At 39.1% G+C, this 13,259-nt stretch overlaps 1 protein-coding gene across 6 annotated transcripts in view; it reads right to left on the bottom strand.

The window, feature by feature from the left end:
* The window catches only part of INO80D (INO80 complex subunit D), a 50,743-nt gene that overhangs the window by 14,470 nt on the left and 23,014 nt on the right, over positions 1 to 13,259 (bottom strand). For all 6 annotated transcript variants that reach the window (XM_027678356.1, XM_027678358.1, XM_027678353.1 and 3 more), the window contains 5 exons: positions 12,251 to 12,359; positions 6,061 to 6,285; positions 3,932 to 4,041; positions 1,898 to 2,031; positions 202 to 419 (listed from right to left, as the gene is read on the bottom strand). In XM_027678356.1, the coding sequence (XP_027534157.1) occupies positions 202 to 419; positions 1,898 to 2,031; positions 3,932 to 4,041; positions 6,061 to 6,285; positions 12,251 to 12,359 (796 nt within the window). The remainder of the gene's footprint in view (positions 1 to 201; positions 420 to 1,897; positions 2,032 to 3,931; positions 4,042 to 6,060; positions 6,286 to 12,250; positions 12,360 to 13,259) is intronic.

The following is a 13,259-nucleotide window of genomic DNA, read 5'->3' as shown; positions in this document are numbered from 1 at the left end:
CAAAATATTTTAGCCATCAAACCCAATCATTGCTCAAATCCAAAATGACCCACTCTGAAGTTTTTTTTTAACAGTCAATGGAGATGCAATTTCTAGCCCTGCTCCAGATGCTGATCAGCACAGCAAAATCACACTTTTCTCCAGTGCTCATGGACAACATTCAAGCCAACAGTGGGAAATTGGGGCAGGCCTACCACTGACCGTATGTGGGGTATCTCTACTGGCAGTGAGACACTGGCAGGCATGGTGAGGTTCCCTTGGGGCACTGCAGGAGGAATGGGTTTCTGGGGCCGGCGTGGGCCTCGCCTTCTCTTCTTCTTGTGTTTTTTAGTAAGTGCAGGTGGCTTCGTTTTTTTCCTGGGTTTCCTCTGCTGCTGGTGCTGAACTTTACGGGAGCTGTCTCCTCTCAAGAAATTATCCTTTGGGAGCAAAAAATAGCAATGAGAGCATATTGAGAACAAGTGTTACTTTCCTTGCTTTTTTCACCCTGGCCATTCCACAGACATTCACATATAATGTAAGAGAGACTGCTAACTTACACCCAGGCATGGCTACAAAACTTGATCTGCTTCCTTCCCCATTGATCCCAATGGCAAAAATAACATAGACCAAATTATGAGGTATGCTAAACAGGAGATTTATCACACATGCAGTATCACTTTAAAAATTGTCATAGCAAAACCTAACTAAACTACTGTAAAACTGTAACCCTTAGCAGCACTCTTGTAAGTATTAAAGACCAAACACTATTACGAGTTGGTGTTAATGCAGATAGTCTGCAGCAGCTGAAGCCAAGATTTTCAAGTGTCCACTGCCATAACAGAGGGACAGCATTAATTCTGAGGAAACAGAATTAATACTGTTGGACTCGGGTAAGGATGTGAGTAAACAACTATGGCCTCATTGCTTCTGAACAGCAATCGCTGACCAATTAAAAAATAAATCAAACTATCATCAGTCTTCAGTTGCCATCATACTGGGAATGGCAGAGGACTGTATTTGCTACAGAAGTAAACCTTGAGACATGGAAGATTGCCTAGAAGAGGGGGAAAATCCCATACAAATCTGTGTAGCACAAACTCTCACATTTTAATCCAAAAAACTCCATAACTCACAACTATTGGAGAGCCTGGACAAAAGCAATAACAAAACCCATACTATAACCCGACAACATTACAAAAAAACCCCAACAAACAAAGGCAGTTTTACACCTAATTGAAGTGAGACAAGACACCTTGAAGGAGGGCCAAGACAGAAGCAGGTTTGTGAATTATCCTTAAGGTTTTTTTCTGGAAGATAGGAGGCATAAAAGGAGAACAGAGGATATCAACTTAATTTCTGCATTCTCTGAACTTAGGTAGCCACTGCTTTCCCTCTGGGATCCACAGATCCCTGAAGGAGGTTAAAGATAAATTCTAATAGTTACTGGAAGGTAAATAAAGTAGCAAAACCATTATCTGCATGCTTGTAATTGCTATCTACATTTCCTCTAGAAAATATTTTGGGCCCCATGTACTGAGACTGCTTAAGCTGCAGGCTTCTTAATACCACACTCACACTCAGATCCAAGGACCAAGAATGAGCCCGAATAAAATGACCACGGGATCTCACAATGATCTTCCATTTCTCAGTTCAAGAGAGGAATTCAATTTTTTTCCAGTGAAGGATTTTCTCATGCAAACTTTATTATATTCTTAAAACTATGGAAAGGATTTTCACAACATACTTTATACCAACTGGGAATGTTTGGCATGTTTTACCCTCTTAAGAAAAATAATAGGATATGAGCTCTCAAGTTCATAAACTTGCTAGTTGTCAAGGAAGAGTGCATAGGAAGACTGGGGTTAAAACTCCTGATCATCCCAATACACAAATACAGTTTTGGCTTTGTACTTACCATTTTTTTGGCATGTTCTTCGCACAGAGGTGTCTGATGTGTAATGTCAAAAACTGGCACAGAGCACTGTTGACCATCTGCAAACTTGGCTGTGCAACTTGAGAAGAGCTGCTGAGAACGGTTCAATAAGATATCTGAGCATTTCTGCATCAGGAATAACACGAGACAACGATGGAGGAACGCCCTTTGATTTATCAATCTGATAAAGATCAGAGCCTTCAACTCTATCTGTCCATAGATGTTATTTTTAATGAGTACCTTAACTTGCTATTCAAGTTCAAAGCTAGGTAAGGTTCAAACCCAACTTTTAAGGTGAAAAAACTGCATTCATGCAGAATCTCTAATGATTTTATTATATGCTGAGATAGTTTTATAAAAGCAGGCATTTCACTAATGAGTTCTTAGCAAAAAGAAGCCTCTTCCTGGAGTCTTAATCAATAGATCAATAGTAGCAGTTGGAACAGTGTAGTCAACAGGACTATTTCCTTACAGACTAATGACAATCCATACTGAAACATTAAAGAAAGAGTATTTCTTAATTCAATCTTTTAAGGTACATTCTTGGCATTTATCTTTAGAGCACAGAAAAAGAAGTTTCAAGATCCTTCCTGCTCCTCTGAAAAAAAGATGTGCAATCAGACGGAAAGGTCAAATAAATCCAAACGTAAGCTTGCTGAGATTTCCTTCAGAAAAAACCCTTGCAGGAGTGAAAATGCTTCTAGACTTACAGTAAATCAAACAGATATCTCATTGTGTTTTTTTCTAACAACATTAGAAGAACTCCTTCCATCTTGAACAGTTGTCAGACTTCAACATCACTATGTATGTTCATAAAATGTTAAAACACAAACACAAAAAAAAGGACAAAGAAAATGAAAAACCTGCCGAACGGTCCAGATAACAGACTTGGACAGATGGGTCAGAACCAAGAGCCTGTTCATTTTAGGAGAAACTCTTTCCACTGAGAAGAAAATGCAGAGAGAAAAAAACGGGCATAAATGCAAAATCACTACCCTTGACTTCTCTGCTTTACACACACCAACAAGCAAGACCACTTAAACTTAAAAAAAGAAAAAATAAAACCATTCGAATCATGAGGCAAATCCCAAAGACAACTGCACACCATGGTGCTCTCTCAGACAGAGATTTTGAACTGCTCTGCAGACCACTTTTAAGGGGCCTGCAAAAAGTCAACCAAGAAAAACAAGGCATCAGCAAAACAAAAAGATTGAAAAGGTGCTGCAGTCTGATAGTAACTGGAACAGATCAGCACTAGTCACTTAAAATACCAAAACCAAAAGCTTCAATAAAAGAAGTCACTTCAAAAAAAGCACCAATAATTCTTCAGCTAAAACCAAAAAAGACAAAGTATTACACGTCATAAGTCTGTCTGTTTATAGTCTTCAGAACAAAACCTCACTTCTAATGTGCTGTCTTCTTTCTGTGATCTCTATCCATTGACTCTTAACATCCTTTTCAAGCTTTGCTTGAAATTCCAAGCACTGGGAATCCTTCCTCATCTAGACTATGAGGTTCTGTGACCTTCTGAGGTTCTGTGACCCCTTCTATTCTGCTGCTTTGAACAATGCAAAGTATGATTTCCATCTTTCTAGTCAGTGTAAGCCATCTTTTCATACTATGTATAAAAACCTGTTCCAATAACACTGTCATAGGAAGATAGTCTTTTGGAACCTACCAAGAACTGCATGAAAACCAAGAAGCTGAAAGCCACATGGTTTGTCATCGTGAAAGATGATAATTTTTGTACAGGTTTCTTGCATCTACCAAACACAGCTTAGAAAGTGAAATGATGTTATTATAATAGATACCAGTGGCAAACTACGTATCTTCACTGTCTATAGACCCAAATCACGCAGAGAAGTTAAAAGCAAAGTAGTTATGACATGCTAACAAATAGGTATTTCTTTGTGAAAACTTATTTGTCAATGCAAAAATCTAACAAACAAACAAAAAAACCCCTAAAACAGAACTTCCGTGCCTGAATGCAACTCCCAAAAAGAGTTAAGAGGATACGCTGAAAACAGTGCCTGGTGAATGGAAGGGCCTTGTTAGTGCACTGCTCTCCCTTCGAAGTCCCGCTACAGGTTGTTGGTTCTGCGTCTCTCTGCCTCATTTGGCTTGTGCTGAAAAGAAAATATTAAAGAGTTTAGAGATAAAGCCCCAGTCTTGGGTGGTTACTTAACACAATTATTGCACTGAACGTGGCACAGTAGGATGGAAAATTATAACACACGTGTGTGTGTCATGATCCAGATGGGGTGCACGCTACTACCAGACTCTACACAGGGACACAGAACAGATGTCAATGACAGGTGAAGGTGTGACTGCAGTAACAGGATTCTCAGGGCCTTATTTCACAGGGCCTTAATTGTAATGAGAGGTGCTGTGTGCTGCTACCATGTAAATATTACAACACCCTGCAACAGAGCCAAGGGCAGCAGTAGTTGAGTGTCAACACAGTGACTCTCAAAAGGAGGTCAATCTTTAGAATACAATGTATTGGGTATGCCTATGTGGGCAGTCAGGTGCACTTCCAAGCCTGTTCATAAATCAAAACATGCCGAGCATCCCCAGAGCTTACATGCAAGCATGTGCTCAGACAAACTTAGACTGAGCTCTGGAGTGGCAGAGCCTGAGCGTGCTCAACATGGATAAAAGCTCTCCTTCATCAACGTGCTACAGCCCAATCCACCAGCAGGTGCCCGGAGCTGGGCAGTCCCTCAGCACAGCCTCTATGCTTTGAGCCTGAGCTGCAAGCAGGCGACCAGGCAGCAGTGTGGACGAGCACCGCAAGTGTTACACAGCTCGCTCGGTGTTAGCCTGCACTTGAGGCATGTGTCACCTTCAGTGGAAAGCTGGCAATTCCAGGGCTGGCTTTCACCTCTGTACACGTTGTTTTCTAGGTTGACAAAAAGCTCTCTGTAGCCTGACTGTTTTTCTTCGGCCAGTTCTGTCATCAATTGCACTTTGACTGAGCAAAGTTTTAGTTAGCAGTATTACTCCTGAGAAAAATGTCATAACTGAAAGGACTGGTTACTTAAATTAACCAGAGCAGTGATGACAGGCACACCTGGCTTTGCTGGTCTACCCAAAACAACATAATCTTTTTTTTGCGTAATAAAAGGTAAAAATAATGGGGGAAAAAACAGCAAGAGCTTGTCAGTTCTGGTAAAGTTTTGCTGTAGTTTAAGTTTGGAGAAATTTCCACAACTTAGTAAACTAGTAATGGACTTCTATGTTACACCTCTGAGCAGCTCTTCAGCACCACTCCACCTCCCCAAAAATAAACCCTCCAACTGTCATGAACCACAGCCCACTGTCCAGGAACGAATGCATCCCATCAACCATACTCTCAGTAACTTGCTCCAGCCTGCATCTCATATTTTATCCACTACACTCCACAGTCGCACATCCTGTAAAGCCAAACTGCAACAGCAAAAGGATGCTGCTGATACCCCAGACATAACACCAGGGTTCAGACTTAGTCTGTTCCCGCACAAATATGAATCAACCAACTCTCCATATGCTGAGAGCTGGAGGGATGTTGACATTATCTAGAAAGAATTCCCACAGAAGGTAACCTTCAGAGTTGTTAGAAGATATTTATTTTGTTGCCAAGTTTCATTTAATGTTAGATTGAGTTAAATCTAACAAAAAGCATGAGCTTAAATTTGATTTGCTGGGAAGATAATTAAGAGCAGGTACAGACTTTTCAAAAGAAGCTGTCTGAAAAACAAAATCTGAATTGAAGCAGTGAACTACAGACCAGACTGCACACATTCTAAAGAACTGGTCATAGTAAAGTACCAGGTATTTGAAGGAAGCCAAAATACATAGATTAATTAGTAAGAATAAATTCTAGCAGGCCACTAATTTCTTTTGTGACATTTAAGAAACTGGGCCCAGATACTGCTGGACAAACAATCCATATTTTAAAACATAAAGCTGGAGAAGGCCTGTCTTCATGGAAAACTCTGTATGCCATATTTATTTTATTCCACTGACAGGCATTCACGTGTTGTGGTTTTCCACCTTGTGCATGACTACCTGTTTCAGAGTTCAGCATTTCAGCTGCTGGATGCTCAGCCCAGCTCCACCCTGTCCCAACCCCAGGTTACTGCAGTCACAAGGGAAGGTCTAACCTGGCACAAGCACATGTAGCTCTTCGGAGTTCTTGTATGAGCTGCCCAGCACGCTCCGGCTCTCTGCTGGCCGCCTGCAGCAAGGCTTTCCGGAGCGTATGCCGGCATTTCTTCTGCCGGGATTCTGCCCGCTCCAGGCGGCAGAGGTGCTTGTATTTCTGCTGAAAGTAAGTGCAAAGTCTGGTCACCCTGGAACTCCTGTCATCTGCATTGTCATCATCAGACCTGAAGGAGGGAAAATAAAAACAAATGGGCTTTAAGTTACTACTTTTTTTCCACGGAAGCTATTTTGTCACTTTAATAGAATTGTTAAGTTGGCATCCGTCTTCTAGCCACACAAACATCCAAAGACTGAAATCAGGCAGGGATGCCTGAGAAATAGTAAGAGCAGGATCCCTTTTAAATTCTAAAGGTAATTGCCCTTCTTGGTATGTCATTATTAGAGATTACATCAATTTATCATCAAGTCTGATACATATAAATGTCTAGAGCCTGCTGTTCAAAAAAATCTATACTGTTAACCTTTATTTACTGTAAATGTCTTGGCAAATGAGACAAACGCTTAAATCAAAGTGCAATTAATGGAGAGGACAAGGGTGGGGAACTGTGTAGTGGAAATTTATTGAGGAAAGGTCATGCTGGAGAAGATGGTCAAATTCTAACAAGTACCAAAACCGCTGACTTTTTCCAATTCCTTTTACTCTGCCAGGAGGTGTATTGCTTTCTAAACCAAATTACAAACTAACATAGCTAACGGCTGATACTGATTTCTCCTTGCTGCAGAGTTAAAGTTGAGTTACTGTAAGGAGTAGAGAAGAAATTAACATTTAACTCCAAAGGTAGTGATGGAAAAATCAGACGAGGGCTAAGCAATGACCAGATGAAGGACTAATCCAATTCTTTGCTTTAAAAAGCCTTTTCCCATTTATCTTGGCTTTCTGAACACCCAGGCACATATCAACAAGACCATCAAACCACGTCAACACATTCAGTTAAATGAAGTAAAAGTCATGAAACAGAAAATCATCACTGGAACTTGCTAAAACAACAAGGTCCATGAAGTTACTCAGAAGTCCTCCACAACAAGCCCTAGTTTGCAGAATGAGTTTTTTGTTCACGAAGCAACAAAGTGCACGTGTTGAATCTAAGAAAAGTAGCCTTTGTTCAGTTTTAACTTTAAGTTTTTCCTATAGAACAGAGAGACTTTATGCGAACTTTCCTATCTGTAACACAAAGGAAGGGCAGGGGAAAGTAGAGAAATCCAAGCAAATGAAGCAGATCAAAAGCTCACAAGGTTCAGACTGCAGAGCTCGGCAAGACTGAATGAGCTGACACCCAGACCTGCACACAGCAAAGAAGACCAGAACTAGCTGAAATAGAAGAGATGTGAAATACCAGCCATGATATTTACTAAATACAGTAAGATCCAGAAATGCAGACAGAAGACCTGTCCCTGAAAAGCCATATGATGAGGACCTACTTTCCTTTCTGGAAACTCTGACTCTATATGCAGGCCAAATTTAAGATACTGCAGCCATCTCCACTAAGACTGTCCACAAAAACTCTGCAGCAGCAAACACTGCCTTGACACAAATGCACGTTTTTATGAAGTTTTATGTAAAGTCAACCATTCCATGTATTTTGTTTGTTAAAACAGATTAAAGCTTATTTTCTAGAAGCATAAATTACAAGTAATTAACCTATGCAATTACATGGTTTGCAGCAAATACAACCTGTTAAAAATATTTAACATATGTAATGTTTAAAATATTTTTACACTGCAAATTGAAAGAAAATACACTTTTAAGATCTCTTAGGAAAGAATGTTTACTGGGAAAAACCAGCTGTTTAGAAAAAATTAATTGTGGGCTATTTAATATAGATTTTCCTTCTTCCAATGTATTAATAAAAACCAGGAATACATGGATGGTATATATATTTATAGATAGGTTTAACATCTGTAGATATTTCATTACTGCTCTGGGCCAAGACTTTTAAACAAAGTTGCAGATATACTGATTTAATTTTAAATATGGTTAAAAATTTAAAAATATTTTTTCTTTGGGGGGAAAAAAAGGTGAAAACAGCGTTTTTTAATGTAAATTTCTCTATATTTAAGACTTTTTACTTCCCTCACATTGAAAGAGTCAGAAAAAAGTCACTGTACACTCAAATATTTTTGAAATGCAGTTTATTAGCTCCTTTTTAAAAAGTAGATGAAGAAGTAGAAAGAAATCATGCCTGCAGTGGGCAAGGGCTTATTTTGAGGCAAATAGTTTCTAAAAACCTATTCAGAATTTTGTTTTCAGGCCAGTAAGATTAACCAGAATGTTTATATGTTCAGAGAAACCTAAAAATACCAAAATAAAACCTATTTTTATTTTTTCAGTAGTCAAGTACTGGAAATGAAAAGTACTTTTATTATTGTCCTTTCATAAACAAGATTACCAACTTCTATTTAGTTTATTGTCCTAAACTGCATATAGAGCTTCTGAAGTTCAACTTAATGTGTGGCATTTAATTTTTAAAAAGATTTCTGAAAGTGCACGCAAGCCATTTGATAATCCAGAATGGTTCTTTCCTTTCAGATTGTCATGTGTGAACATCAGGGGAATTATTGCTGAGTGTTCATGAAGAAAACGAAGACAGTACAAAGCAGCAGAAAGGAAGAGCAAAAGGGTAGCACGAGCAGTCAGGCACCATCAGGGAAAAAGGAGAACATTCGCTCTATTCTGAGATACCCAAACAACTGTACTTCAAATCCCTCCTTACAGAGAAGTTTTGAAGAACCTTCCCTTCTTTCTTTTAGTTATTCTAGTTAATGTGAGTTATTAAATCCAACTTTGACAATACAGTGATGATATTTGCTCCTTTGAGTGGGGTGGTATGAGGAGGGACTCAAACACTCCTTTTTCAAACTTGTTACTTGAAACGCTTGCTTTATCTATATTTCAGTGTACAAAGTGAAAAACCACTTTGTTATAAAGTCACTTGTTTTCCAGTACTTTCCAAGCTACCAAACCCAGAAATCAAATAATCTAGGGGAAAGCTTCACTAATCTGCAGCAGGGAACAGCCCATGCTTTCTCTCCAAACTGCTGCTCCCATAAGGGATTCCTCCCACCTCAGTAGCCTTCTCTGCCAGCCACCCAGCCTGCACTGTGCCCACTACCAACTCCTGTGCTACTATTTGAACTCAAACATTTGTGCCTGCCTCAAAGCACCGCATCCCAGAATCCTGGGAGCACAGGAACATGATTTTTCAAAATTAAAGCACAGAATAATAAAAGCAAACATTTGGCCTGCATTTCCACAGGTGATTGCAACAATATGAATTTTACAGATTAAAAGGCCAGAAGGCAAGTGAACCAAAAAAATATATTAGTGTTGTCATGGTTTAACCCCATCCAGCAGCTAAGTACCAGGCAGCTGCGTCCTCACTATCCCTGCTCCCACCAGTGGGATGGGGAGGGGAATCAGAAAAAAAACATCTTGTGGGTTCAGCTAAGAACAGTTTAATAATGGAAACAAAGTAAAATATACTGCTACTATTTATCGTAATGGGGGGGGGAAGAAAACCCAAGAAAAACAAGTGATGTCCTATACAACTGCTCATCACCCACTGAACAATGCTCAGCCCACCCCCGAGCAGCGCTCAGCTCCTCCCTGACAACTCCCCCCAGTTTATATACTGGTCATGATGTATGGAGTATCCCTCTGGGCAGTTCAGGTCAGCTGTCCCAGCTGTGCTCCCTCACTGCACCTCTGCATTCCCTCTGGTGCACCTCCTCTCTGGCAGATCATGGCAAACCAAAGTGTCCTTGACTTAGGGTAAGCACTACTTAGCAACAATCAATCCATCAGGGTGTTATTATGTTATTCTCATACTAAACCCAAAACACAGCACTGTATCAGCTAGTAAGACAAAAACAAGCACTACCCCAGCTAACACCAGACATTGTTACAACATTAACTTTAAACCAATCTGGTGAATTTTTGAGAGTTTAAGAGCAGCTGTAGTGTCACACAAGAAGTTCAACTGAAAGTTAGAGGATTTCCCCACAATCAAATAAGCAGAAATGCTGAGAACCAGCTGTCCAGGAAAGCAGAAATTAACTGTTCACTTTCTTTCAATAGTCTATTCTGAGAAGCATCCCTTCCACTGTCTTCCAGGAAGCTGAATGGAAAAGGACAGAATGAAGTTAGCTGGTGGGACCACAAGCTCAGACACTAATGAACAGAGAAAAAATAGCCTTCATTTTACTGTAATAAACACACAAGGGATGTGATTTCAGAAAGCAAAAGTTTTAAGAAACAATCGCCATTGGTTTTCTGGTAAAATAAGTCTCCAAAATTCAGAGCTGTAACAAGTCACTGGCTGACTAAGTTAGGAGCCATGAGTCTGCACTGCCAGATTAGCAAGACAGAGTTATTTTGACAAATCAAATCTCCCCAGACATAGTTTGAACTAATTCACCGCCTTCAGCAGCAGACAGACCACATTGCAGAAATGTCAAAGTGAAACATTTCAGGTAATAAAAACCTCTACAGAAGCTTGCAGAATAAGAATTAAAGTTTTAGAAGGCTTACATCAAGTTAATGTTTATCCATAATCAAAATTAGTAAAGTTGTTGAATGGCTAACACTGGGCAGGCTGATGGAAGTACAAAAGCAGCCAGTAGCATACAAAATTTTATCCATCATGATTAGTTAAGACAGCATTTAACTGAGGTGCACAAAATGCTAGAACGGAACAGAAAATGTCAAGACAAGGTACTATTTTTCTCTCAGTATGTGAAAAGAGTAGGAAGAATCCAAAGGAAGTTAAGACAAATAGAAGACAAAACACACAGAGATGACCTTTATAAGTTTACAAAAAAATAGGGATATATGGAAGAATAAAATCAAATGTCAGAGAGAGAAGAGTGTAAGGGAAGTTATTTAATAGATATATCTGCTGTGAAAAAATATGTATGATTTAAATTCTGAAGTCTGTTCATGTTTTCCAAAAAAAAGGTTATTTAAAAGCTGTCTTTTAAGCTAAAACTGTTTGTGAAAGCTCATTCTCTGACTGCTGATGCCCTAAAAAACTATGGCCATTCATAAGAAAAAAAAACAACACCTTTATTTTATAAAAGAAAAGCCTACACACTGTTTATTAGCTTTGATTCACTGAAGACTCTTAGTATTTAGCATCCTGGGGTGTGTCCTGATGACAGATACAGCTTTGTTATTCACTTTGAGGGCAATCTTTAGAGAAGGCAAGAAGTTCTAGTAAGTTTCAGAATTTCCATGTAATAACAAAATAAGGTTTCATTAACACGATTATTCTAAGTGTTATATTTAAAAATTAAACAAATGGGGGAAAGTTGTAATATCAAAAAGTCCAGTTGCATAGTAAATGAGAATCATGTTATAGAAATTACAATCAAATTCTATTGAGACCCCAATTTCTTTGTTAAAAACATTCTTTGTTACAATACTATGCTCAGGATGCTTTGTTTTAACTTTGCACCTTAAAATTTACATTAATAGATATATATTATCATATCCTGCTGTAAGTTCAGATTCATGGCTTAGCAGTATATAGAGAACATCATAAGCCTTTCTGTACCAGCAGCTTATACCTGCTCTGCTTATCCCTTTGATCACATCACTTCCTTTCAATGCTCACAAGTATTGACAGAGGTTTATTCAACACTTAATTAAGAAAAGAAATACCATGGCCTTTAAGAAAACACATTAAAACAATAGCCTGCATAAATACTATAAGGATTAATGAGTGAAATGTAGCAAGTTTACTAACAAAGTTATTCACAAACAGTAGGAAAGACAAGAAACCATACCAACTCCATTTGGTTATAATTCAGGACCTCCACTCAGCAAGGCACACAAGTTAATTAATAAATCCCACTAAACTCAATTAAATTTAGACAAACAAGCTTAAATCCTTTCCTGATGCATCCTTTTGATAGCAGACTGCACAAAGGTCTCTAAGTTAGCTGAAAACTGGGACAGAAGGCAACAAGCTGTTTCATAGCTCTTACAAACAAATGAGTTCAAACAATCCTTTGTTTCAGCAAAGCACTTGAACAAGTGCTTAGGTTCCACTGACTCCACTTGAAGTGAAACTCACATTTACATGATTTATTCCATCAAGGCCAGCATGAATACTAAAGAATGATACTCACTCAGGTCTCTCATAGCCGAGGCTTTCTCGGATAGACCATGCAACCTGGTAAGGGGAGGTTCGCTCTGAATCCTCCAACTCTTCTCCACTGTCTTCAGACCAATCCAGCCCTAAGGGAATTGAAAACATGAAAGCTGGATGAAAAGCCTCTGGGCAACCTGTGGCACAAGAGGTGAATGTGTAGTATAGTTACAAGCATAATTATGTTTGATTAAATTATATAATATTCTCAATTACACAGGAAAAGTTACAGTAGCGGCTCCATTGCAACGTGAAAATAGCATGCACTGATTTTTGTCATAAGCAAGGGTTGTTTTTTTTTAAATCCTTACTGGCTTCTTTATCCATAAACAGTGGAAGAAAAATCACCAGCTTTCTTACCCACAGAAAAATATTACAGTTTTCATAACCAAGCACATGGGAACTTTAGAGACAAGGTAAGGGAGAAGTCCCTGTCACAAAGAACTGACTACCTGGTAACTTTTAATACTATATGATCTAAATAGGCCAATTTCATTTCTTTTTATATTCTGACCCCTTCACTGTGCCCTAACACAGAGAAGAATATGAAAATCACAAGACACAGCATCACGGACAGAGATAGATACACAGCTACACAGAGTGTTCCTCTGCTCAGTTCCTGTCACTGCTGGCCAAATGCATGAAGAGAGAGCTAAAGGGAGAGACACAAACACTCCTACACTTTTACCAAGCAGCACGTTTTTATTTAATGATGATGCAGTATTGTGTGCACCAGCAGCCTCAGTTAGTCAATCCACACACAACTGTTGAGCATGACAACCAGAAAGAGGCCAGTAAGTTCTCAGGTGAAACATTTTGTCTGGAACTTCATCTTTCACAGCTTTTCCTACCCTCTCTCCCACATCCAGTGAAATTCTTGCCACTTTCTTGCAGCAGGTGGGATAAAATTCCACTGCTGCATTTGCAAGCCAGCATTTTTTCTTTTTCGCTTTCTTCTGTGCTCCTTGAAAATGGAGCAGCAGTTGGGA

This window comes from Neopelma chrysocephalum, unplaced genomic scaffold, assembly GCF_003984885.1.
Source record: "Neopelma chrysocephalum unplaced genomic scaffold, ASM398488v2 Primary Assembly neopelma1_44, whole genome shotgun sequence".
Classification (NCBI taxonomy): domain Eukaryota; kingdom Metazoa; phylum Chordata; class Aves; order Passeriformes; family Pipridae; genus Neopelma; species Neopelma chrysocephalum.
The sequence above is the reverse complement of the archived record's forward strand: the minus strand, read 5'-3'. Positions and strand labels throughout refer to the sequence as shown.